The sequence below is a fragment of the Stegostoma tigrinum genome, chromosome 12, assembly GCF_030684315.1.
Source record: "Stegostoma tigrinum isolate sSteTig4 chromosome 12, sSteTig4.hap1, whole genome shotgun sequence".
NCBI classification, from domain to species: Eukaryota; Metazoa; Chordata; class Chondrichthyes; order Orectolobiformes; family Stegostomatidae; genus Stegostoma; species Stegostoma tigrinum.
The window spans coordinates 23,368,706-23,395,081 of record NC_081365.1 but is presented as its reverse complement, the minus strand read 5'-3'; the positions used below and the strand labels follow the sequence as shown (position 1 = coordinate 23,395,081).

The window sequence follows — 26,376 nt, the reverse complement described above, 5'->3', positions numbered from 1 at the left end:
TGAAATGAATATTTGTATTGACAAAAGAGTTAAAACCAATTGAGTTGCTAAGGGATTACAGGGTCATTCATTCTTAAGGCAGAAACAGCACAGATGAGAAAGGGAAAAGTTTAATGCGATAGGTTTTCTTAGATTAGATTAGACATGGTTTCTCCTCTTTAAAACATTAATCTATGTTATGTTGGAAGGAAACTTGAGCTTAGCTGATGTCAGTCTTAAGTATACAAACAAGAGGGGAAATGCTTGAAAAAAGTCAGAAGACATCCTAAGTCAACAGTTCAGCAAGATTGCAGGGAAAGAGTAAGAAAATTTCACAACTTTCATTACTTCCAAGAAGAAAAAACCACAAGTGTTAGAAGTGCTTATCCAAAGTAGTGATATTACTGTACATAGATAAGAAAACCCAAAATTTTGCAAATCAGAAGTAAAAACAGAAGTTTTTGGAAAAGCTCAGCAAGTCTAGGTGCTCAGGTCCATTGTACCCTGAAAGTAGCAATGCAAGTTGATAGAGTGGTCAAGAAGGCATACGGTATGCTTTCCTTCATCGGACTGGGTATTGAGTACAAAAGTTGGCAGGTCATGTTACAGTTGTATAGGACTTTGTTTCGACCACATTTGGAGTACTGCGTACAGTTCTGGTCATCACATTACCAAAAGGATGTGGATGCTTTGGAGAGGGTGCAGAGGAGGTTCACCGTGATGTTGCCTGGTATGGAGGGCACTAGCTATGAAGAGAGGTTGAGTAGATTAGGATTATTTACATTAGAAGGACGAAGGTTGAGGGGCGAACCTGATTGAGGTCTACAAAATGATGAGAGGTGTAGACAGGGTAGATAGCAATAAGTTTTTCCCCCCAGAGCGGGCAACTCAATTATTAGGGGTCATGATTTCAAGGTGAGGGGGGAATAGTTTAAGGGAGATATGTGTGGAAAGTTCTTTACGCAGAAGGTGGTGGGTGCCTGGAACACATTGCCAGTGGAGGTGGTAGAGACGGGCACGATAGCGTCGTTTAAGATGTATCTAGACAGACGCATAAATGGGCAGGGAGCAGAGGGATAGAGATTCTCGGAAAATAGGCGACAGGTTTAGATAGAGGATGTGGATTGGCAAAGTTTTGGAGGGCCAAAGGGCCTGTTCCTGTGCTGTAATTTTCTTTGTTCTTTGTTTGTCCAGCAGCATCTGTGTAGAGAAATCCGAGTTAATGTTTCTGGTTGAGTGAGAACAAAATTGCAGACAATACTCCACAGGTGATTGCACAAAGGCCCTGTATAATTGCAGTATGGCATCCTTACTCTGAACTTTAATCCACTTGCAATAAAGAGGAGTATACTATGAGCCCACCTAATTGCTTTCCCAATTGTCTACTTTCATTGATATACAAGGATACCCAGGTCCCCTTATAGATCCACACTTACTTATGTATCACTATTTAAATACACTTCCTTTCTTTATTTCACACCAAATTGCATAAATTTACAATGCACCACATCTGCCATGTGTTTTCCCGTACATTTCATTTTTTATAAACCACTTTGAAGCCTCCTTGCACTCTCCCAGCCAGGAATTAGCAAGGAGGAGGAAGTTGGGTATTGAAATTTGTCGTCGACAAAGTTGGACATTTGTGTAGATAGGCACACGATGTTACAAATGGATATAGACTGTTTACGCAAATCGGCAAAACTGATACGTAAGGAATGCAGGAAATTGTGAGGCCATTCAGTTCGGAATCCAGACCACTGAAAACCACCACATAAATACAATAATGATAACGGAATGTTGGGTTTTATCTCAGTGGTCAGGAATTCAAAAGCACTGATTCTACACCTGTACAAAAGCTTCAGAGTGCACCTGGAGCACTGCGCTCCATTTTGGGTGCTGCACCGCAGAAAACATATCAGCCTTGGAGTGGATACGCTGTTGATCAGAGTGATGCTGAATTTTAAAAGAATTGGAGTACAGGATCCATTACAGAAAGCTTGGAATACTTGAAAAACTCAGCAAGTTTGACAGCATCTGAAACATTTATAACTGCGTCCCATATGACTCTTTCTTAACAACTTTCATACTGGACTTGAAACATGAACTGCTTCCTACTTCATGAATGCTGCCAGAGGTATGGACTTTCTCCAGCATTGTGTTTGTTTCAGATTTCTAGCATCCACAGTATTTTCCTTTTAACAAGAACAATTTTTGTGAATGGCTTATTAGGGTAAAATAATTTGACATAGCAAATCAAACAGCTGTTTATTACATGAGGAATGTAACATAAGAAAAAGGCAAGCTTTACTGCATTTATACAGGCAACGGAGATGCACCACATCTGACATGTGTTTTCCCGCACATTTCATTTTTTATAAACCACTTTGAAGCCTCCTTGCACTCTCCCAGCCAGAGGTTGTCTTTTTACATAAGGTTTTCTTTTGAGAACCAATTAGTTGCCTTAGAAGCAGAGGAAGTTCATTTCATTAATTCCTGGGGTATAGGTCTTATCTCGTGAAGTAAGGTTGAGCAAATTGAGTCTATACCAATTGGTATTTAGAAGGTTGAGAAATGATCTTATCAAAACCATAAGATGTAGAAGTAGTCTATTCAGCCCATTAAGTCTGCTCTGCCAATAAGATCATTGCTGATCTGAAAATCACCACCACCGCTTTTGTGTCTTCTCCTATGACCCTCAATTCCCTTACTGGTAAAGCTATGAGATGCAAGAACAGAAGTTGGCCCTACAGGATCCTGAGGTGAACAGATTCATTAGGTATCAGGCTATTTCTCTTCTGTATAAAACTAGGGGACAGAGTTAAGAATATGAGGTACCCATTTTAAAAACAGTGAGGAGAATTAATTTTTCTCAATGAGTTGTTAGAATGTCTTCCTCAAAAGGTAGGGAGGATTATGGGTCTTTACAATTACTCAAGACAGAATTAATCTTCTGACAGACACCAGTCAAGGATTATGGGATGTAACAAGGAAATTGGAGCTGAGACCACAACAAAAATCAGTCATAAGAGCAAATTACTGCAGATGCTGGAAATCTGTACTGAAAGCAAAACAATGCCAGAAATCACAACAGGTCAGGCAGCATCCATGGAGTGACAGCAAGCTAACACAGACTCTACATAACAGCCATCTTGATCTTACTGAATCTTACAGCAGGGTTGAGGGGCAATGACTGACCTTTGCTCCTAATTTGAGCGTGTGTATGACTTTAATGAATGTTGGAACAGTCTCAAAAGGGGCCGAATGGCCTACTCATGCTCCCATGTCTTATGCCACTAGATATGAAGCTATTTTCTCATTGGTCAAATCCATAGCAAGCAGGTATAATAAAAATTACAAAAGATATTCAGGAGTGAAAATATGAAGTACCATAGTGGAAATCTAGGTTTGTTTCCTTAAAATGACCACAGATGCTGTTCAATTGCAACTTTGAAGAATGATATTGACAGACTTATTTGGTGAGGTCATCACACAAAAACAAAGGCAGCTGAATTACAGAACAGCCCTGAGGTAATTGTTTAAATGGACTGGCCTCAAGTAGATTAGTCCCAGTTGTATGTCAATTTCCTCTTTAAAAAGTTCCGCATTTCTCTTAGGGATTCAGTTGTTTGTCCATTTTGCATACTCAGCAGGCATTCTCTATAAGGAAATCAGACTGACCAGGTTGAAGTCTCATTATATATGTAAAACTAGCATTTAGACAAAAGCTCTTAAGATGAAAACTTTTGATAAAATAATTGACGTTAAGTCAGTTAATTGGAATGACCAAATAGTTACTTTTCTCCAGACATTCAACACAGCAGGTTGTGTTTATTTCACAAATTTTGTTGAATACAGAAATTCACAATAAAACATACCGTTGAGAAGATTTATTTCATAAATAACAAGGAAAAAAACTGTTTAATAGTGGCAATCCCTCCCTCAGACAATTCAAAAGAGTTGCAGCAAACATTCTCGTTCAATAGCAATATTTGCAAATAGTGATTTTAAAATTTAAAATAATTAAAATGGACAACTAGGATTCTATTCTATGATTCCAAACCTTACAAATATTTTGCACAAATCTAAAGTTTACAAGCTTATGCTGCTTTGCGGGTGTACAGAATTTGATTTTTTACAAAATGCAAAGCTGCAATCATTATAGCAAGAATAATAGTACTAGCAACATATCTGATATATTATCCCTATATTTAACACTGAATTTAAGAGGTCATACAACAGTTATCAGCCCAACCAGTGCATCATCTTCTGTTTATATGACTCAATGTAACTATTATTCAGAAAGCAGTACTAGAATACAAAACACTAAAATGTTCATAAAATAAAAAGATGAGTCTTTCAAAATCTTTTGGTAATACATTTTACATTTTATCTAAAATCAACTTGAATTAATATTTGGCCAATTAGAAGCAATGTGTATTTGCAGTCATCGTTCATGTGCAGAATATCCTGAGTCGGTGCTGAATTGACAGGCGTTACGCCCAGAGTTCCTCGGTTCTTCCAAACTTATAGATTAGGCTGCTGCAAAATAAGACAAGGCAAGATCTTTAATTGATGTATAAATTTTAAACTGAATACTAAATATTTGATCACACTTAATGAAGGAGTCAAAACATTAACAATGCTACATATCAAATAATTGATATGCGGTTTTCAAGTAACAGCAGAGATGCAGTGATAAGCCAGGAGCATCCAAATTTAACTTCAGCACAAGGTTAGTTAGATGATTTCAGATACGGCAACAAACTTGTTTAAAGGAAAGGGTTTGGTGAGCCAATGTTTTCTATTCATCGTAGCTATGCAGTGATGGCTGCAGCCTCCCCACCCCTGCACACTTGAGAGAGAAAGTACATTCAGGTAAGGTTTCACATGATCTATATCTCCATCTGAATCAAATGTCTAGCAGCCTAACTTCTAGGATCAAACATTAAAAATGGCCATTTGGGCAAGCTCCTGAAGTTTATCCTTCATAAATCACTGAACTTTGCAATAGTGATTACCATCTAAGGAGGCAGAGGTCAGAGTTAAGTGCACAATCTAGACTGACCCTAAAGAGCTACCTCACTGTCAAAGTCTCTAGGTATCTGAAAAGTATGCACAACAGGAAGTTAATTTCCTTACAACATTACTACACAGTAATAACATAAGCCAATGCTGTCATCAAGCCAGAAATATGATCTGGCCCTAGTGGTTTAGGTACATCATTCCTTGCAATAACAGGTGGAGGGCGCAGTTAAGATGGTGCTTAGCATGCTTGCCTTCATTGCTCAGACCATTCAGTATAGGAGTTAAGGTGTCATGTTGAGGTTGTATAGAACATTGATAACGACACTTTTGAGTACTGTGTACAGTTCTGGTCACCCTGCTATAGGAAGGATATTACTTAAATTGGAGGGTTCAGAAAACAGAGTTACAGGTACTAGAGAGTTTAAGTTGTAAAGAGAGGCTGGATAGATTGGGACATTTTTTCCCACTGCGGTATAGGAGGCTGAGTGGTGACCTTATAGAGGCTTATAAAAACGAGGGGCATAGATAAGGTGAATAGCAAAGTCTTTACCCTAGGCTAGGGGAATTCAAAACTAAGGGCATAGTTTTAAGGTGAGTGGAGAAAGATTTAAGAAAGGAACTTGAGGGACAACTTTTTCAGACAAAAGTATGGTTTGAACGTGAAATAAACTGCCAGAGGACGTGCTAGATACAGGTACAGTTACATTTGAAAGATATTTCAACAATTACCTGAATAGGAGGTTCATAGATATATGGGTCAAACGCAGGCAAGTGGAACTAGTTTAGTTTGAGAAACTTGGTTGGCATGGACGAAGTGGGCTGAAGGGTCTGTTTCTGTGCTTTGTGACTATCTCCTCTTTATCGGCTTTAGGCCCCTTCGAGCTACTGAATTTCCTCCTTTTTTACAACAGTCTGTGTAGAGACTGATTCAACGCTTTTGCTAACGCATTTTTCAAATTAATTCATGTAATGCGGGCATTGCTGGCTAGGGCAAGCATTCATAACTGTTGTGGGTCTGGGAGTCACAGGTAGATTAGACCAGATGACAGCAGTTTCACTCATCCCCTCTTAGGGAAGGAAACAGAACAGATTTTCCTGACTGGACAATGGTTTCATGGTCATAGTTAAACTTATAGTTCCAGATTTTTATTGAATTCGAATTCCGCTATATGTTGTATCAGAGATAACGGGAACTGCAGATGCTGGAGAATCCAAGACAACAAAATGTGAGGCTGGATGAACACAGCAGGCCAAGCAGCATCTCAGGAGCACAAAAGCTGACGTTTCGGGCCTAGACCCATCAGAGAGGGGGATGGGGTGAGGGTTCTGGAATAAATAGGGAGAGAGGGGGAGGCAGACCGAAGATGGAGAGAAAAGAAGATAGGTGGAGAGGTAGGGAGGGGATAGGTCAGTCCAGGGAAGACGGACAGGTCAAGGAGGTGGGATGAGGTTAGTAGGTAGATGGGTGTGCGGCTTGGGGTGGGAGGAAGGGATGGGTGAGAGGAAGAACAGGTTAGGGAGGCAGAGGCAGGTTGGACTGGTTTTGGGATGCAGTGGGTGGAGTGGAAGAGCTGGGCTGGTTGTGTGGTGCAGTGGGGGGAGGGGACGAACTGGGCTGGTTTAGGGATGCAGTTGGGGAAGGGGAGATTTTGAAACTGGTGAAGTCCACATTGATACCATTAGGCTGCAGGGTTCCCAGGCGGAATATGAGTTGCTGTTCCTGTAACCTTCGGGTGGTATCATTGTGGCACTGCAGGAGGCAGTGGACATGTCTTCCTCTCACCCATCCCTTCCTCCCACCCCAAGCCGCACCCCCATCTACCTACTAACCTCATCCCACCTCCTTGACCTGCCCGTCTTCCCTGGACTGACCTATCCCCTCCCTACCTCCCCACCTATACTCTCTCCACCTATCTTCTTTTCTCTCCATCTTCGGTCCGCCTCCCCCTCTCTCCCTATTTATTCCAGAACCCTCACCTCATCCCCCTCTCTGATGAAGGGTCTAGGCCCGAAACGTCAGCTTTTGTGCTCCTGAGATGCTGCTTGGCCTGCTGTGTTCATCCAGCTTCACATTTTGTTGTCCGCTATATGTTGTGACAGGATTCAAACCTGGGTCTAGTAGGCTATTGCATCCCAAATTCTTTTTTAAAATATGCACCCGGAGTGAATCTGTGGAAATTGTTTACCGCAATGGGCTATCAAGTCTAGATCACTATGTGGTTGACATTGATTAAAAATCCATCAATCAGCAAGTGAATCAAGTATTATGGGGAAAAAGGAAGATGTATTGAGTTTACACTTTTCAAGTTATGCCAATCCTGCTGACGGGTGGGACAGATTTGATAGGCCAAATGGCCTACTTCTGATTTTATGCTGTATAACCTTAAAAGCTGTAGTGCTAACATAGATACCTGGGAAATCTTATTTCATACCTTCCACCAGTCCAAAAGGAATAACCATTCAACACTACACTGTTTCCACACAGCTAACTTTCTATCTGGACTGTCACTGTTCCTTTTTATTATATGGGCTTTTACTTCATTGACAAGCCTGCTATTTACTGAACATCTTTTGAAAGTCAAATGGGCACTACATCAATTACAGTTTCTCCAAAATTCTTCACTGATAGCTCAAAAAGCCTAAAATTTGTTAAAAACAATTCATCTTTAAACAACTCCTTGCTGGCCTTCCTTAACAAATCCACATTTGTCAAAAGTGACAAAGTTAAGTCATTATCATTTCATCCTTACAATAAAAGTTTCCCCACAACATACCTGCAGTTGATGGGCTCATTATTATACATTTTTTGAACAACTGTAACATTTTAATTTCTCCAGTCCCCTGTATTGTAGGAAGATTAAAGCTAGTATTTACAAATTTCCATCCTTTAGTCTGCACACAAAGATTTGCATAGTACATTTCAAAATACTATAATCATTATAGCTAAAGTCCCCAGAGAGGACGAAAATCAATCTTAGAACATACTTATAATACCAATGGTCTCTGCAAACTGAGATTAAAAAAACAGAAATGAAACAATGCTGTCAAATTAGTTACGCTGATTTAAAAAACGGTACATCCGTAGCAAATTGCATTAATTTTCATAAAATCTCTCGTATACAACTACTTCCAAATTCCAGTTTCAATCATAAACCATAGTACACAAAGTTCTAGTTTAAAAAAAAATTTTGGAAAGTAAAGGTACGTAAAATACTCTAATTATAAAATACATTGCATAGTGAAAACCCAAGGACTACATTTTGAAGGGATGTGTCAAAGTTTAAAAAAAAATTATCACCATTCTTAGGTTCATGACACAAGAGTGATATGATTGAGAGCAGGATGGGAACTGGAAATGCTGGATTGAAAGAGAGGTTAAGGAAATAGTGGTTTAAGCAAAAGTATCTTACAGCAAAAGAAGGGCAGTGGTGAGGCAAAAGAGAATAAACAGTTTAAAAGGAAACCTATCCTGATGTTCATCTATTCATGTGGTGCAAGTGTCAACATTTACTGCCCATTCTGAATTTCCCTGGAGGGGTTGGGAATGACCCTCACGAGTGGCTTGCTCGACTATCTGGAGTCTTCGAGATGTAGGTAGTTCTATAAAGAACAGTTCCAAGATTTTGATCCAACCACAGAAAAGGAATAGGTATGCTGTGTTTGGGGAAGAGAGAAGATAAGATGGTGATATACGGTGATTTTTGAATGGAAAGTTGAGGGGGAAAAAAAAGGGAGCCACAATATCATCAAGCGCAGGATTTAGGATTTCAATGGGTGGGCTTCAAAAGAACACAAATATGGTGTTGTGAATGGAGCATGGTGTTGACAGGGCAGAGAAGAATGGCTAAATGGGAATTGGAAATAGAGAAGCTTGGAGCTTAGTGTCAAGCATGATAGCAAAGTTCTGAACTGTGCTAGAGTTAGCACCCGGGAAGGCAGACAAGAATAGAGAGAGGCGTTTCTGGTAAAAGGGTCACATGCAAGGACTTTAGATTTTACTAATATTGATTGTGAATGCTAGTTATAGGGCTTTGAGAAACAACACAACACATTGGCATAGATCATGGAATTAAGACAATTTTTGGAGGGAAAAGGGCAAACTATTAACATATTTATCAAAGGTGTCATCTTGGACCATTCTGTCCAACTAATGTACGCTTAGGTGACCCTGTGCACAACAATAGCTCTAATTCCAAGGTGGGAAAAATAATGTTTGGCAAGGTAATCCGAATGGTTATTAGCCGAGTTGGCAGGGGGAATCAGGAAAGGTGCAGCCCTGGTAAAATCTACACTACAGCAAAAAGAACATTAGAGCTGAAATTGGTGCTTTTTACATTGGAAACTATTAAGATGCTGTCTGTGAAGTCATGCAAAAACTGCTCATGTCCTGAACACCAACTTACCTAAAAAATATTAATGCATTCTGAAAGAACACAGCCAGACCCGGATACACATTAATCCCTGCAAGATAAAAGAACAGGAGTGTTAATAAACCAAATTTCAATGGACTGGTTAGATAAGGAAGACTTTATATTCTATTTTAATTCCTTGCTTTGATCGTACTGAGTTCCACAAATAGTTTGAAACTGGAGATTCTAATGATAGCTAAGTGAAAATTAAACCCAAATACAAGGCGAATGAAAAATGAAAACAGAACATGAAAATGTTCCGCAAGTCTGACAGCATTTGTGCAGAAAGAAGCATAAATGTTACAGGTCTAGTAGGAACTGACAATGCTGGAGACTGAGATAACAAGGTGTGGAACTGGAGGAACACAGCAGGCCAGACAGCACAGAAGCAGGATAGCTTGCAGATCCTTCTTCGGAAGGAGAGTCCAGACCCGAAACATCAGCTATCCTGCTGCTCTGATGCTGCCTGGCCTGTTGTGTTCCTCCAGCTCCACGCCCTGTTGTAAATGTTACAGGGTTTGTGACAGTTCATCAGAACTGAATTTTAACTTCAACTGGCCAACAAAAGCACTTAAAGAGCTTCCAATACACCCAGAGCAACATATCATAGAGCAGGAATGGTTTTCTTTCGCATACCTATGAATAGATGAATTCAAATATTAACTTTTATTGGCTCAATTTTTTAAAAATTTTACTTCATATCTTAGTTGATTAGTAAATGGAAGGAAAACTGATTTAAAAAGTTTACCATTTTGACGAGAGAACCTCTCCATTCCAAGAAATGAGTCTAGTAACCTTTTACATTCCTTAAATAAGTTGACTAAGACAATACACAGCAATTTGGAAACAATCTCACCAGTACCCTGTATGACTGAAGCATTCAATCCCTCACAATGATGACACTCAGCTTTCCTAATTACTTGTGGCACCAGCATACATACTTTTCTGATTTGCATACATAGACACCCAGATCCTCCTCCATCTCAGAACTCTGCAACCTCTCAATTTAAGTAACATAGTTCTTTGTTATTCTTTATTCTCTGAAATAAACTATAATCACATTTTCCCACATTACATTCCATTTGTCTTAACTGTGCCCACTCAATTAACCAATCCATATTTTTTTGTAGACCAAAGCCCTCTTCACAAATTACTTTTCTTCTTATCTTTGTGCTGTCAGAAATTTAACAACAACATTTGTTCTTTCACGCAAGCTGTAATTTATATTAATTGTAAACAGTTGAGATCCAGGCACAGTTCCCTATGGCACACCAGTCATTGCATCGTGTCAATCTGGGGGGAGAAACAATGTGTCTTCTTTGCTTCCTGTCGGACTGCAATCTTCTCTCCATACCAATATACTACCCCATACACCATGGCCTTTCATTACTACCGTGGCCTTTCATTTACTGCCATAACCTTTAAAAGCGTAAAGAAACAGGAACAGGGCTAGGCCATTTAGTCCCTCAAACCTGCTCCACCATTCTATAGGATCATGACTGATCCAAACTTTCCTAAAGTCCACATTCCTGGTCCCCACCTCCGACCAATAGCCCTCAATTTGCCTACTGATCGAGAATCTACCTCAGCCTTAAATATACTCAAGGCCTCAGCCCCACGGCTCTCTTTGACAAGGAATCCCCATGTATTGACCCTCTAAAGAGAAGAAATTTATCCTTTTCTCATTCCTAAAGTGGCACCCTTTATTCTCAGACTATGCCCTTTGGTCCTAGATGCTCCCATGAAGGAGAAGCATCCTCTCAGCATTTATCCTTTCAAACACCTTAATAAACCCGTATGTTTCAATATGATCATCTCTCATTCTTCTAAACTCAATGAGGGGAGTCCCAACCGGTTTAGCCTTCCATAACGCAATTCCTCCATGCCAGGGATCATCCAAGTGAACCATCTCTGAATTGTCTCCAATGAAATGATACCCTTCCTTAAATAAAAGGCACCAAAACTGCTCACAGCGCTCCAGGTATGGTCTCCCAGCACCTCATATGCTTGCAATAAGACTTCCTTCCTCTTATATGCCAATCCCTTTGAAAAAAAGACAAGCATTCCATTTACTTTCTTGACTACCCGCTGCACCTGTGTGCATGAAAACACAACATCAGCACACAAGTATCATCCAATCCCTTTGTACTGCAGCCTTCTGCAGATTTTCTCCATTTAAATATTCTGTTCTTTTATTTTCCTTTCCAAGCGAATGACTGCACTTTTCCACATTGTACTCCATTTGCCAACATTTTGTCCAGTTACTTAACCGATCAATACCTCTAAACTGTTTGTATCCTTCTCCCAAACTGCCTTGCTACCTAGTTTTATGCCATCTGCAAATGCGGCTACAGTACATTTGCTTCTTTCCTTCAAGTCATTCAATGTGGCACTCTAACTATGCCTGCAGGAAACCCATCAAGTACATCCACCAGTTCCCCTTGATGCATAGTACGCGTTACCTTCTCAAAAGTAACACCCATAATTGTTAGAGCTACAGTGCAATTTGTCACAAGCAATATTTTAGGCACAGAGCACCCAATCTTTTAAAGGGAACAGTAGATAAACAATTAAAGAAACAATTGAAGATACAGGGCAACAGGATAAATGTAGAGCAGTAAGAATCATTTTGATTTTATTTACCAAAGCACAAGCACAGTAATAACCGCGCATGTGGGCTCATTATGCAAGACAAACAATGGCTTTTAAGACCTAGGGCAGATTAGAATAAAGGAAGCCTATTATCCTATTACCTGGGGCATGGGATTCATTAAAAATACTGCAGTGGTATTTTTAATGTTTAATGTCTATCAACCACCTGGTATACTGAAATGACTGACCCTTTCCTACCTTCATTTAAAATAAACATGGAAACTAGAATAAAAGGTGCGCGCAGAATATCCCAGCTAATCATGGTCAGGCATTTGCTTGCATGATGTAAACACTCACATTGGTACATTTTTAGAATGTTAGTGAGTCAGCATTTACTGGAGAATTTAAGAGACGTTACTTACTAGGTACAACATATGCCCCAAACAGGATCCACATGGAAGCTATGAGAGATCCAAACATTAGCATGAAACCAATAAAAAGCCAGATTCGTGCACCTGTCAAAGAAAGTGATAAAGTTAACATGTACAATTACTAGAGCACTGTGATTCTGTAATAAATATAGAACATAGAACATAGAACAGTACAGCACAGAACAGGCCCTTCAGCCCACAATGTTGTGCCGACCATTGATCCTCATGTATGCACCCTCAAATTTCTGTGACCATATACATGTCCAGCAGTCTCTTAAATGACCCCAATGACCTTGCTTCCACAACTGCTGCTGGCAACGCATTCCATGCTCTCAACTCTCTGGGTAAAGAACCTGCCTCTGACATCCCCTCTATACTTTCCACCAACCAGCTTGAAACTATGACCCCTCGTGCTAGCCATTTCTGCCCTGGGAAATAGTCTCTGGCTATCAACTCTATCTATGCCTCTCATTATCTTGTATACCTCAATTAGGTCCCCTCTCCTCCTCCTTTTCTCCAATGAAAAGAGACCGAGCTCAGTCAACCTCTCTTCATAAGATAAGCCCTCCAGTCCAGGCAGCATCCTGGTAAACCTCCTCTGAACCCTCTCCAAAGCATCCACATCTTTCCTATAATTGGGCGCCCAGAACTGGACGCAGTATTCCAAGTGCGGTCTAACCAAAGTTTTATAGAGCTGCAACAAGATCTCACGACTCTTAAACTCAATCCCCCTGTTAATGAAAGCCAAAACACCATATGCTTTCTTAACAACCCTGTCCACTTGGGTGGCCATTTTAAGGGATCTATGTATCTGCACACCAAGATCCCTCTGTTCCTCCACGCTGCCATACTTTCTCCATTTCTTTAGCAGCTTTTTAAAAACCTCACTTTTTCCCAAGCTTTTGGTAATTCCACTGACTTCACTGAATTGTATTTTGCTGGCATTTCCAAAAATTAGATACTTCATTTCATAATTTGTCATTTTCACAAGTTAATATCATTCAGCGCCTTAACAATGTGGGCCAACTGTGTTTTTGAATCTTTGCAAAAGAGTATGACCTATGCCAACTGACCTGAAAGCAGATGAATTAAAAACAGTCCCTCCTGTGTAAACTAAATATGCACAAATTAAATCTCTTTAGAAGGTGTACTTGCACCTCTTCAGTTTAGTAATTGGTTCTGGTGACTTCCCTAATGATTGATAAAGCAGCAGATAGAGGAGTTGTAACAGAACTGTTTTGTTTATAAATGAGAGAGCATTTAGGTGGCATTTGGTGAGACTAGAAAGCAATTCGTCATTTGCTGATGACAAAGGCAAGCATAAATAGGCAGATGCAGAAATGAGAAAGGCAGGCATGCAATTTTATCAGAGACATTCGATGATCATGGAACATAAAAAGCTTTAAGGCAAGGAGAAGAATTCTTGAATTGTTATACTATTTGATATAGGAAAACATGGTAGGCAATTTATACAATTTGAACCTCCACAAACAGAAAGGAAATAATGACCAGATAATCTGTTTTTGAAAAGTTGGTTGCGGGATAAATATTGGCCAGGACACCCAGTCCAACCCCAGCTGTGTATTGTATGGGTTTTGTTGACTTTGCTTTCTGCAGTATGGACTTGCATTCCTGGCTGGATGTCCTCTGTTGCATCTGTTCTGATGATGCTTGTGCAGAAACCATCAGACCTCAGGAAAGGAGGGAACCATTTTCACTCTGTAGTACAAAAAAAATCTGAAGACAGGCCATTTATTTCTCCCTTCTAGTTGCTGAAAGTTGTATAATTGGCTAGTCAAAGACCTTGATAAATGTGAACGAGTCACTCTGTGCCTTCTGCAAATAAAAATATTTGGAAAAGGAGGATTGAGATGCAGAGTTCTGATCAGCAATTTCAGCAAACCCCGTATACAGGGACTGCCCTTCTAGCCTTTTGCACTGCCCTTTTCTTTTTTGTGCTTCTGGATGTGTGGAGAAGTTTAAAAAGGGGATTAGAGTTTCAACTAATAGAACTATATGCTGACAGTGTACAATTGTTTAGCTGTAGTTAGGCAATTTGATAGTTAAAAAAAAATGGAAACTCCCAAGTACAGAAACCTGGTCAGTGCTGGCCAAGCTGGGTCCCCAAAGACATGGGAACAGAGAAATTCTGCATTTTCAAAAAAAAACTTGTACCCTTTGTGACAACTCTGACAATAGCAGGACCTGATTTCCAGCAGGTTAGCCCAGTGAGGCAGACTGACTTGTTAGTCTTCAGTATAGTCAAATTTTGTCACTTGGTTGACACAATAAGCACAGTTATACTCAGATGAAATATCTATCGTCAGAAAAGCTATGTGGTCATCAATTTTTTTTTGTCTTTTGCTGCATGTGGACAGAAAACCATTCCTGTAAACTACATCCTTCTCTTCCTGGGTAACCACATTCTATATGGTCGTCTCATTTTCATTAACAATGCCATTTTTTAATGCTCAATTATTTTAACACAAGGCCCCGTTAAAAGTACAAATCAATAACTGCTATAATTGCAATGAGCATCTGATACAATATAAAATACTAAAAGCTTAGTATAAGCACTAACTGCATTATTCTCTCAAATGAGGTAGTTATGCTTAGAGTGAAATAGAAATTTAGGAAGTTTAGACAGACATTGGATTTTGTTTTAAAAAATCTAATATTTTTAGGTAGATCTAAAATGTTAAAGTGTGATTTTTACCCCTTCATGGATAATGCATATAATTTGTATTTTGAGCAATGCAGGTTTGTACTGGTTTGTCTACCACAACGTCTTCCCCCAATCACCCTATCACCCTTTTTATTCTTACAGTTAAAGGAAGCAACTGGCCAGAAAATAAAACAATTTTCCTGCATTAAAAACAAACTGGAGAAACTCAGGTCTGCAACAACTGCGGAGCAAGAAACAAAGTCAAATTGAGTCGAAAAGGGCTTTTTCAGAACTGAAGAGAGAGAGATGGAAAGGTGAGTATGATGTGAAGAATCAAGTGGAATAGAAGGGAAGGTTAGAGGGTGAGGGAAACTGGAGGCCACAGGTGTCCCACAGAACAAAAGGCAAAAGGGAGTGGTGATAGTTGTAGACAGACAGGTCCAGTATTAAGTGCTAAAGCAGAATGTTGGTCATTCTATACAAAGTAAAAAGCAAGAGAACCCTGATACGGAGGTGGGCTGGGTGTACAAAAAGGGCACAGTTCACTATCAGAAGTTGTTGAACTCAATGTCAAGGATTGAAGGTGGTAAATTGACTACATGGAAAATAAGGCATCGTTTATCCAGTTTGCACTGAACTTCAGTGGAACATTACACTAAGTGTGGGACAGAAATGGAAGGAGTGTAACATAGTGTATTGATGTGGCAATTTGGGATTATGCTTGGGTCTGAACAGATATGTTTCAAAGTGGTCACACAGTCTGAAGTTGGTCTCCCATTCTCAGCATCGAATTAGACTAGACTGAAATTACAAATAAATTCACCTGGAAGGAATCTTTGGGGCCTTGGACAATAGGGAGCCATGGAGGAAGGAGGTAGAAGGCCAGAGGAATACAACACAAAAGGGAAAAAAGGTTCCTTCAGAATACAGTCAAGGTGAGGAGAGGAGAGAAAAGGGGTGTTTGGTGGTGGTGGCGGCATCATTTTGTCTGGGCCAGTAAGACTGTCAAAATCCAAAGTGAGCAAAACTAGAGTCTCACAGTCTACTGCAACTCTCAAAGCTTAATCCATAGAGCACTTTAGATCTTCAAATACATCACAATCAGTTCAATTTAAGCTTAAACTTGTAACCTGTTACCATATTTTGTGTTCATCACACCAATATTTTTAGATTTATTCTTAGTCTCTTGAACAAAGGTCTGACAAAAGGTAAGATGTAAGGGTAACAACATGGCTGGGTAACCAACAGTTACAAATAAAAGCTGTGAAGGACTGTTCAAAGTAAAAAGGAACATGTACTAAAAATAACTTAAGCTGCCTGTGCAGCAACATTATATTCAAATAAAATGGGGGAAACCAGAGGCAGCGATTGATCATGGAAACAATTGTGTAAGTATGGTTTAATAAAAAAAAAGTAACAACAACATGCTTTAGGATACGACACAACTCAAAGAAAACAAAAGGGCAGTTGAGTAGCTATACAAAATAGGAATAACAATGACAACAAAACAGACCCTTCTACAAATTCTGATCCAACCGAACTCAATTGAAAATAACTGACTGACCAGGTGGAATTGGGCATGTGTTGGGGAGAGGAGTGGAGGCTCTGAGAGGAAACCAGCTGTTCCAACTTGGTCTCAGAGTGCCACAGCTGCCAATATCACCTCAGAGCCTGTGACCCAAAATTTCAACTTGTGGCTCCATTTGGGGAGCCAAATCTCACTTTGGAAAGCCCCACCATAGAAAACAAGGAGGCATAACTCAGGAGGACAGAAGCAAAACCAAATCCATATTTTGAATGAAAATATAGAAGGGAGTGGTGTCACTCATGGTAAATTTTACAGAACTGATAAAGGGTGGGCTGTTTATTTTTAATTTCTACAGTTTGCTCGATGCCCACAACATACAATCTGACTGGTTCAGAAAACAAATTAGAGGTTTGCTTACAGCCTTCAGTAGTGCCCAAGGCCAGCAAATAAAAGGGACTCCAACCATAAACCCTTAATTTTCCCACCTTGTAAGAAAACATGTGGCCTTCATCCTCTCAGGTAATATGATTGCCCATCTACAATACAGTACATCTTATTCAAGCTTCCACTGCACTATAATAGCACACTTTCAGAACACCATGCAAATGTATGAACTCCAGAAATCAGGCACTAGATGCAGGAATCTTCCTTAATGACTGCTGCACATCTGCAATTTGTATATTTTCCCCTTCCCATAAATTTGAAATAATCATATTGGTAAGACTGTTAGTGTATTTGCAGGGTTTTGTAGGGGCATTGCTAATGATATTTCTCATGCAACTGGAGGTGCCTACTGGATATTATTTGTGGCTCCGATATAATGAGGAGGACTGGCAATACTGTTATACCCTGTTGACCTTGAATTTGCTGTCAGGCTTGAGGTCACTTAAACTTTCTGTTCCTCAGGGTGCCAAAATGGCACTGGAATATTGAAGGTGATGTTGAGTTTCAGAGTCAGAATCAATGTCAGCCGTCGCTGAGATGACACTCCCAATATACAGGAATTGACTCCCATTGTCCATTGGGTCTTGATTGTTGAGGGACACTATTTAACAAGCGAGAACAAACACGGTGGAATACCTTTGCCTTTCAGCTGTTTAGCTTTAGACTCATTCCTTCTAGGCCTCTGAAGACATTGATGTTATTTCAGTGCTTGCCTTCTGAATGTGTACACATCCAAGTGTTCACTGCAACTGAACAGAGGTTAGAGTGATCTTGTTCTGGACTACAGACAATGCAGATTGAAAAGTATCTCACTCATCCTGTAAATTAGCTTCACACCAGAGGGAAGCTTCATGGATGTGGGGATGGAGTTCTGTGACAAGGAAGATGAAGAGAGAAGAGTGCAAAGGCATAGCCATCTTAATCCTAATCTGCACACATACTGGAACTGCAGTAGACGTGAAAAGAGTATCGCCGCTTGCGTGCCAATATGCAGGAAGCACAGGATGGTGCTCAGTTTCCATGGGCAACCAAACTGGAGGAACAACCTCCCGTAGTTGTGGATAAACTTACATAATCAAAACAAACACTGACATTGTGGGGTTATTTTAGCCATAAAAAAACAAACAATTTGACCATCATTAGTGATTTCAATGCCAGAGTTGGGAGGGGCGCAAACTTTGGAAAGGTGTGGTTGTCAAATTAAGCTTAGAGAAATAAACAGCAACAGAGTCTGACAAAATTCTGAGAACATGGTCTGATCACAGCAAATACACAACTTTATCAGAAACATAAATGCAAGACCTTTTGGCATCTACTCAACTAAATCATTCAAGCACAGGGTGGTTTCATCATCTGGAACATGACAGGCGCTGACAGATACTGGGCTGACAAATTATTGCCTCATCTGATCTACAATTTCTATCAGCTGACACAAAAAGGGCAGTGTCAGATGCACGGCCATAGGAAATGTAAAATGTTGATGAACTCAAGCACCTGCTGAAGAAAGAGTTACTCAGACAGTGGTTCAGTCAACTTTGAATTGCTTAAATGAACAGGAACCACAGAATATTCACACTACCTAGTCTGCTCTTAAATCCACCAATAAGCAACACTTGCAAGGAGATTCTAGGTTTCTTTACCAGGAGATCAAGGCAGGATTGATGAGAAGGCCCAAAAGATCAACGTGCTACTAAATTGCAAACACAAGGTGGTCCTGAACTGGAAAGACCAAAACCCGAAAGAATTAAAACAAATCTCCAGACTAATGAAGGTGGAGGACTAACAAAAAAGCCATGATCTAAAGATTAGACGGTGGATAGAAACAGGAGGTGATTTTACGTCAGCACTGAGAGGTGTAGCTCAGGGAACGATACCAAGTCAAGATCTGGGTCTTCCCTAAACTCCCAGCATCAGGAGGGCTCTCTTGACCATTTACAGGCTTTGTTTTCTAAACCAATATTCTTTTGGGAAATATCTTGGAGTTGATCCCATACGGTTGAGAGTTCCTTAAAATTTTCTAGAAGTCAACTGGAGTTCCATTGTTCGGAATCCCTTGCTCAGTGAACAGATCTCTTCCTACCAAGATAATTTAAAGCTCTCAAATCTTTTGTGCTTCAGACAAAAGCGAATTCTGTGTAGCAGTGTGTAAGTATGAGATAACGGTCTTGACTGTGTGTGAGTAAATCAGTTTCTATACTATGCCAGTTTGAGGCCGCACATCAGTAGCTACCATCTTCTCTTTCCCCTGGGTTTTTCCATACTTATGACATACAGATACTTTGATATTTGTGTACATGCAGTACACAGTTAAACTAGGTCTGAGTTTCTACTTCTCCATTCCACATGTTCTTCATGCATCTTCCGGAACTGCTCTTTGCACATTATTCTGGATTACAGAACACCACCTTCTAATGAGATATCATGTCCGATAATGTAACGCTGCAGTATTGCTGGCTGAATCCTGTCCGGTCATCACTGGATTGCATGCTGAGAGAAAATCCGTTAAGTCTTTGTCCTTGCTGGTCTTGACTCCAAGTCATGTAGTAGTACTACTTCACTCAGTTTCAAACCAGAAAATAAACTGTAGCTTCACTCAAACTTCACACAGATTTTTCCTCTGGGTCTGCTCTCATGATGAATTATTATTCTCAGCTATAAATTTTCACCCGGAGATAGGTGTGAAATTTCTCATGTCCATATTTTGCTGCCAAACACACACTTTCTATGTTGGCATATCTAGCCTCAGCTGATATCCGATGCTTCAAATGGATTTGGAGCAGCCTTGGGCAAAAGGGAAAGCATTAGCATCCAAAGTTCTATTTGCAGAGTAACAGGTACACCTATGTTACATTATTACAAACCTGTCCCTTTGCATACTACTTCAAGATTGTTGAAATTTCTGTCATGACTGACTACTAGAACCCTACATTTCTCTTGAGCTCTTAGATCAGAAACCATGGCAAAACTCCAAGGTACTGAGAGAATGCATGCACTGGATCAGCACTGGGGCAGCACGGTGGCTCAGTGGTTAGCACTGCAGCCTCACAGCACTAGGGACCCAGGTTCGATTCCAGCCTCGGGCGACTGCCTGTGTAGAGTTTGCACATTCTCCGTGTCTGCGTGGGTTTTCTCCGGGTGCTCCGATTTCCTCCCACAGTCCAAAGATGTGCAGACTAGGTGGATTGGCCATGCTAAATTGCCCATAGTGTTCAGGGGTATGTGGGGTATGTGGGCTATAGGGGGATGGATCTGGTTGGGATGCTTCAAGAGGCGGTGTGGACTTGCTGGGCCAAAGGGTCTGTTTCCACACTAAGTAATTTAAAAAAAAACCAAGGAAACTTCGACATTTTCCCGTCTGCAAGTGCACTTTCCAGCAGCACCAACAATGTTAGCAATCTGCAATTTTCCACCCAATAAGCGCAGCACAGAAAAAGATTTTATTTTTGATCATGACAATAGCTTGTGACATTAAAAGAACATTATCAGTGCATGTACACCACTCAACACTGATTTAAAACTAAAAACGCTTGCTCAGAGCAGCCTATAAAAATGACTGTGGGTCTTAAAATTTAAGTATCAAACTGTGACCACGTAAAATTAAGAAAAAATCTGACTCTAAACTTGGCAGTTTCCTGAAAAATTATAATAAAACTAAAACTTACTATATTTTAAATAGGATTAACCACAACCAGCAGGAAAATATTTCACTTATCTTGCTTGCACACTTGGTCTGCAATTGAAAACCTTTCAAAAACACATCTTGGTTATAAAGTATGAGACACCATGTCCCACAATTCTTCTCACTGAAAGAATCATGGCACATGGTAGGTCTGCACTTAAAATTATCTCATGCCATTAGCTATCGGAGCTATGCCAAGGACTTAATATTATGAAGATATTATGATTTTTTTTACAACACTGTTCAGATGGTTGCTGTTTTTAAAAACAAATCTCCTCCCTAACAAACAAAAGCATCATTGCAGCAAGAAGACAAGACCAGGAAGTTCAGCTCTTCATCTATCTAGATTTTGCTGATTCTAGTTATGGCAGTAACTGAAATGCTATGAACTGTTTCCATCTTTAGATCCAACAGGAAAAATATCCTTTAACAAACTGCAGGTATCCAATTCTTAATTGCTATGCAATGAAGGCTGCTGTAAGTACATCTATGGATGTTGGGTGAGAATACAGTCAAGCAGGCCTGTAAACACTCTCCACAACCTTGGCTCATAAATGAATGTTTACTTGGAGCAAGGTATTTGAGGGCTTCTTCCATTGTAAATTTAGCTCAAAGAACTATAGTAGGTCATTCAGCCCTTCAAGCCTGTTATGCTTGATATGTATTATTAGCTGACCACCTTGGTTCCATACCCTTGAACTCTCTTGGCTTCAAAAAGGTGGCACAGGAGAGAAAAATCACATCTCAACGGAAACATTTCTATTTTGTTTTTAAAAACAAACTTGGCTCACTTCCCAAAATTCGAATGATGCCCGATTTCCAAATTAGTGTCTATTTTGCACTAGTCTGATATTGGAAATCCATTCTTTAGAAAGAATAAAAATGTAACTAATTAAAATGGTGCCCTAGGCAACTGAAGCAAAAACAAATGGTAGCTGTGCATATGTAAAACCTGCAATGCTTCACCAAGTTATCAACTTCAGCTTTGTCGATGCAGAGGCACAAATTGATGCAAGGGGTCACAAGACAGAATGACGAGGAAACTAGCTCGCTCATGTGTACCTCCTTCCATTTTAATCCTTTAAGTGTAATGCGCACCCAAAGAGTCAGAGCCAGAGAGAGGTTGCATTACTCAGGCCGAGAAGGAAACAACTTGCAAAAACAAATTTTCAAACACAAAAATGAAACAACAAAAATAAAATTCTGCGGCTTCTTCAGTGACCAAACCAAAGTTTACTTTCAACATGACTAGTGACTGAGGACAGGAATGATTTTAGCAACCGAAGAGAGTCACATACACAAAACGTGAAACAAAACAACAATAGGTCGCCTGGTGTGATACCAGCAAAGCACCACACTATATGTTCTCGTGAAATGAACATTTTTATATTCACTTGTCATTTCACATAGCTTGTGGTCTGCATCTTGCTGAATGTTTCATTGAATGACAACCCACAAATAAGCTAGAACCCAAAGCCTAGAGGCAGAACCCACAATTTATTTTTGACAATTCTTATTGTTACACTCTATTCTCTTTTTCATTTGAAATGAAAATGAAATAAAATTCTCAAAATCTATTATTTTTTCCTGTTTTAGTCTTGCCCTTCCCCATCCAATCATGCCCTTTCTAGTTGACCAACCTGTGCTCAAGCCATTACTTAAGATGACTGAATGGAGACATTTCCAATTGTTCAACCCTGAGAAAACGTACCAGCTTTCTCGTTATCATTTCCAGTTGACAGCAGTGCCTAGACTAAGTACAAGTGAACATAAATTTGAACACTGGACAATAGTTCAAACTGCCAGATCAGGGCGCTTCCAAATCCATGATCTTTGCCATGTTGGAGGACATGAGCAGCAGGTGCATGGGAACAGCATCAACTGGAAGTTTCCCTTCGAATCAGCACTACTCTGACTTGGAAACATTGTGGTTCCTTCAGCGTCATTGGATCAAGTTCCTGGAACTCCTTTTCCAACACCACCTATACAGGAACCTCAAATTTACAGCAAATGGCTCATCACCCTCACAAAAGCAATATGGGGTAAGCAACAAATGCAGACTTTGCTGTTGTGTGTGTATCCCATGAATGAATAAAAACAGTTATACTCTTCACAGCACTGAAGTTTTTTTTCCCAAGAAAGCTGGTTCAATTCTTTCAGAAATAGTATGAACTGCCGATGCTGGAGAATCTGAGATGACAAGGTGTGGAGCTGAATGAACACAGCAGGCCAAGCAGCATCAGAGCAGCAGGAAAGCTGACATTTCGGGTCTGGACCCTTCTTCAGAGAAAGGGGGTCCAGACCCAAAACATTAACTTTCCCGCTCCTCTCATGCTGCTTAGCCTGCTGTGTTCATCCAGCTCTACACCTGGTTTAATTCTTTGTATTTTTAAACTTGCATCCCCATTGGCAATACACCAGATATATATTTTTTTTGATTAGATTCCCTACAGTGTGGAAACAGGCCCTTCAGCCCAACAAGTCCACACTGCCCCTTGAAGCATCCCACCCAGACCCATTCACCTATAACCCAAACACCCCTGAACACTGCAGGCAATTTTATCAAGGCCGATCCACCTAGCCTGCACATCTTTGGACTGTGGGAGGAAACCGGAGCACCCGGAGGAAACCCACGCAGACACAGGAAGAATGTGCAAACTCCACACAGACAGTTGACCAAGGCTGGAATCAAACCTGGGTCCCTGGTGCTGTGAGGCTGCAGTGCTAACCACTGAGTCACTGTGCCACCCCTATTTCTGTCTTTGATATGATTTTTAGATCACTATTTCTCAATATTGCTCAAATAATAGTAACTACAAAGTAAATAGCTTGAGGCATTCTTACCTGTTCTTCCCAAACAGCCATCACTGTATCCATCTCCTCGGACCTGTCCATTAGACACAGCATTTATCCTAAATTTCAGAATTAAAAACAGGTTACATTACATATTTCAATGTATAGCGCGATGAGCCATGCTATGTACATTACTTTTGTAGGAATTTTTGTAACCTGGACTACCAAATAACTCTCCTAGGAACTAGCAGGATAATTTTTGTTCAAAAATTCATGCCAGAAAATAAGCTATGATCACAAAACAAGTGCAGAGAGGGTTAGCTCATCTAATGTATTGCTATCTCTCAACATCCAAAAAATTCAAGGCTTTTTTTCAGTTCCACTTCAATGTAGAAAACCATTCCAGATTCCTTTGGGTGAAGAACGGATGAACAAATCAGCCTTTTAGTTTCTGGAGTTTAATCAAATGAGATACTCTCATTCTTCCACTGAAAACCGTGCTCCTGGCCCTACACTCATCTATGGAACATCTGGATAACAAGGACACCTATGTCAGACTCCTACTTATTGACTTTAGCTCTGCCTACAACACCATAATTCCAACAAAATTCATTTCTAAACTTTGATATCTAGGTCTCTTACTCCCACCTCTGCAACGGGATCCTCGACTTCCCGACCTACAGACTGCATTCAGTAAGGATAGGCAATAATACCTCCTCTACAAAACACCAGTGCCCACAAGGCTGCATACTCAGCCCTTTACTATACCCTTATACATTGAACTGCACGGCCAAATTCAGCTCTAACTCCATTTAGAAATTTGCTGATGACACCACCATAGTGGGTTGGATCGCAAACAATGACAAGACAGCGTGCACGAAAGAGGTAGACAGCACAGAAGCACGGTGTAAAAACAACCTCTTTCTCAATGTCAGCAAAAGGAAAGAGACGGTCATTGACTTCAGAAAGCAGAGCGGAGGATATGCCCTCATCAGTACTGGTGCACTGATGTGAAAGTGCTTGAGTGTTTCAAGTTCCTGAGAGTAAACTGGGCTGGTTTAGGGATGCGGTGGGGGAAGGGGAGATTTTGAAGCTGGTGAAGTCCACATTGATACCATTAGGCTGCAGGGTTCCTAAACCAGCCCAGCTCTTCCCCTCCACCCACTGCATCCCAAAACCAGTCCAACCTGTCTCTGCCTCCCTAACCTGTTCTTCCTCTCACCCATCCCTTCCTCCCACCCCAAGCCGCACCTCCATCTCCAACCTACTAACCTCATCCCACCTCCTTGACCTGTCCGTCTTCCCTGGACTGACCTATCCCCTCCCTACCTCCTCACCTATACTCTCTCCACCTATCTTCTTTTCTCTCCATCTTCGGTCCACCTCCCCCTCTCTCCCTATTTATTCCAGAACCCTCACCCCATCCCCCTCTCTGATGAAGGGTCTAGGCCCGAAACGTCAGCTTTTGTGCTCTTGAGATGCTGCTGGGCCTGCTGTGTTCATCCAGCCTCACATTTTATTATCTTCGATTCTCCAGCATCTGCAGTTCCCATTATCATAAACAAAGACCCCACTTACCCCAGTTACACACTCTTCCACGCTTTTCCTTTGGGGAGAAGATACAAAATTTGAAAACACAGACCAGCAGATTTAAGATCAGCTTCTTCCCTGTGTTACCAGACTTATGAATGGACTTTATATTAGAGGTGATCTTTTATTGCACCTCTGTAGCTGTAACATTATATCCTGTTGTATTACCCCGATGTTCTCACCCAAGGGATGATTTGTCTGGATAGCATGTAAAACAATACTTTTCACTGTTTCTTGGTATACATGACAATAATAAATCAAATCAAATGTGAAGAGTTTAAAAAGAGAGCTCGGCAGGGTAGACAATGAAAAAGGATATTTCTCTGACTGCAGAGTCCAAAACTAGGGGATAGAGTTTCCGGAATGAGAGGTCAGCATTTCCAACAGTGATGAGATCAGTTTCTTCATTCAGTAGGTTGTGAACTCAAATTTTCAGGGAGGGCATGGATGTTTAGGAGTTTAGCATGCCCAAGACAAATTTTTAAATAATTGAGAATTAAGGTGGTGTCAAGAAGAGAATGGGGAGCAGAACAAATTTAAGTTCTTATCCAATGTTTTTTTTTACAAATTTGATGAATAAAATCTATTTTTGGAAAAAATACACCAAGGTAATTGTTAATTAAAAATTCAGACAGACACCACCACCAATTGGGTGAAATATGTACTGCTGTTGGTAAACATTTGAAACTTCTATCAAAGATCTTCCTGTCAGATATGACCACAAAGCATCTGTATATCAGCCTGAAGTATCAAAGCTCATCATGAGCAACTCCATGACACAGGACTGTTCTCAGGGAAGAGCAATGACAAACAGGTTGCTCTTGGAGGACCTTCAACTGACTGAAAGACATTCTTGGGTGCCCCTGAAACCTGTTAGTCTTCCAACAAAAAGGAACTGGTGGTAACATTGTTGTAGAACAGCAGAGTGCTGAACAAAGCAATGAAGCTTGGGGTAGCTGCTGCTAGGGTTCAGTAAGGATGGGCCAGCAAGATTCTCCTATAACAGTACACAGATTCTAGTTCCTCTGTACCAGACCTCTTGGGGTTGTATTTACGGAGAACATTTGACCTGAGAAATACATATAAATCTATTGGTTTGTGCAATAAAATACCTCAGGTACTCTATTGAATGAAATTGATCTGCACTGTCTTGTCAAATTTGAATGATATATAATGCTTCCTAACACCAGTTCAGGACTTGCTTTAAATCTGTCCATACCCATGTTCCCTTATCCTGCAAT

The 26,376-nt window shown here is 40.4% G+C and overlaps 1 protein-coding gene across 3 annotated transcripts in view; it reads right to left on the bottom strand.

Annotated features, from left to right (window-relative positions):
- Positions 1 to 3,787: 3,787 nt before the first annotated feature.
- LOC125456752 (transmembrane protein 50B-like) overlaps positions 3,788 to 26,376 on the bottom strand; it is a 55,610-nt gene continuing 33,021 nt past the window's right edge. For all 3 annotated transcript variants that reach the window (XM_048540136.2, XM_048540137.2, XM_048540135.1), the window contains 4 exons: positions 23,597 to 23,664; positions 12,428 to 12,520; positions 9,408 to 9,465; positions 3,788 to 4,518 (listed from right to left, as the gene is read on the bottom strand). In XM_048540136.2, coding sequence (XP_048396093.1) covers positions 4,473 to 4,518; positions 9,408 to 9,465; positions 12,428 to 12,520; positions 23,597 to 23,664 — 265 coding nt within the window. In that variant the 3' untranslated portion in view covers positions 3,788 to 4,472. The remainder of the gene's footprint in view (positions 4,519 to 9,407; positions 9,466 to 12,427; positions 12,521 to 23,596; positions 23,665 to 26,376) is intronic.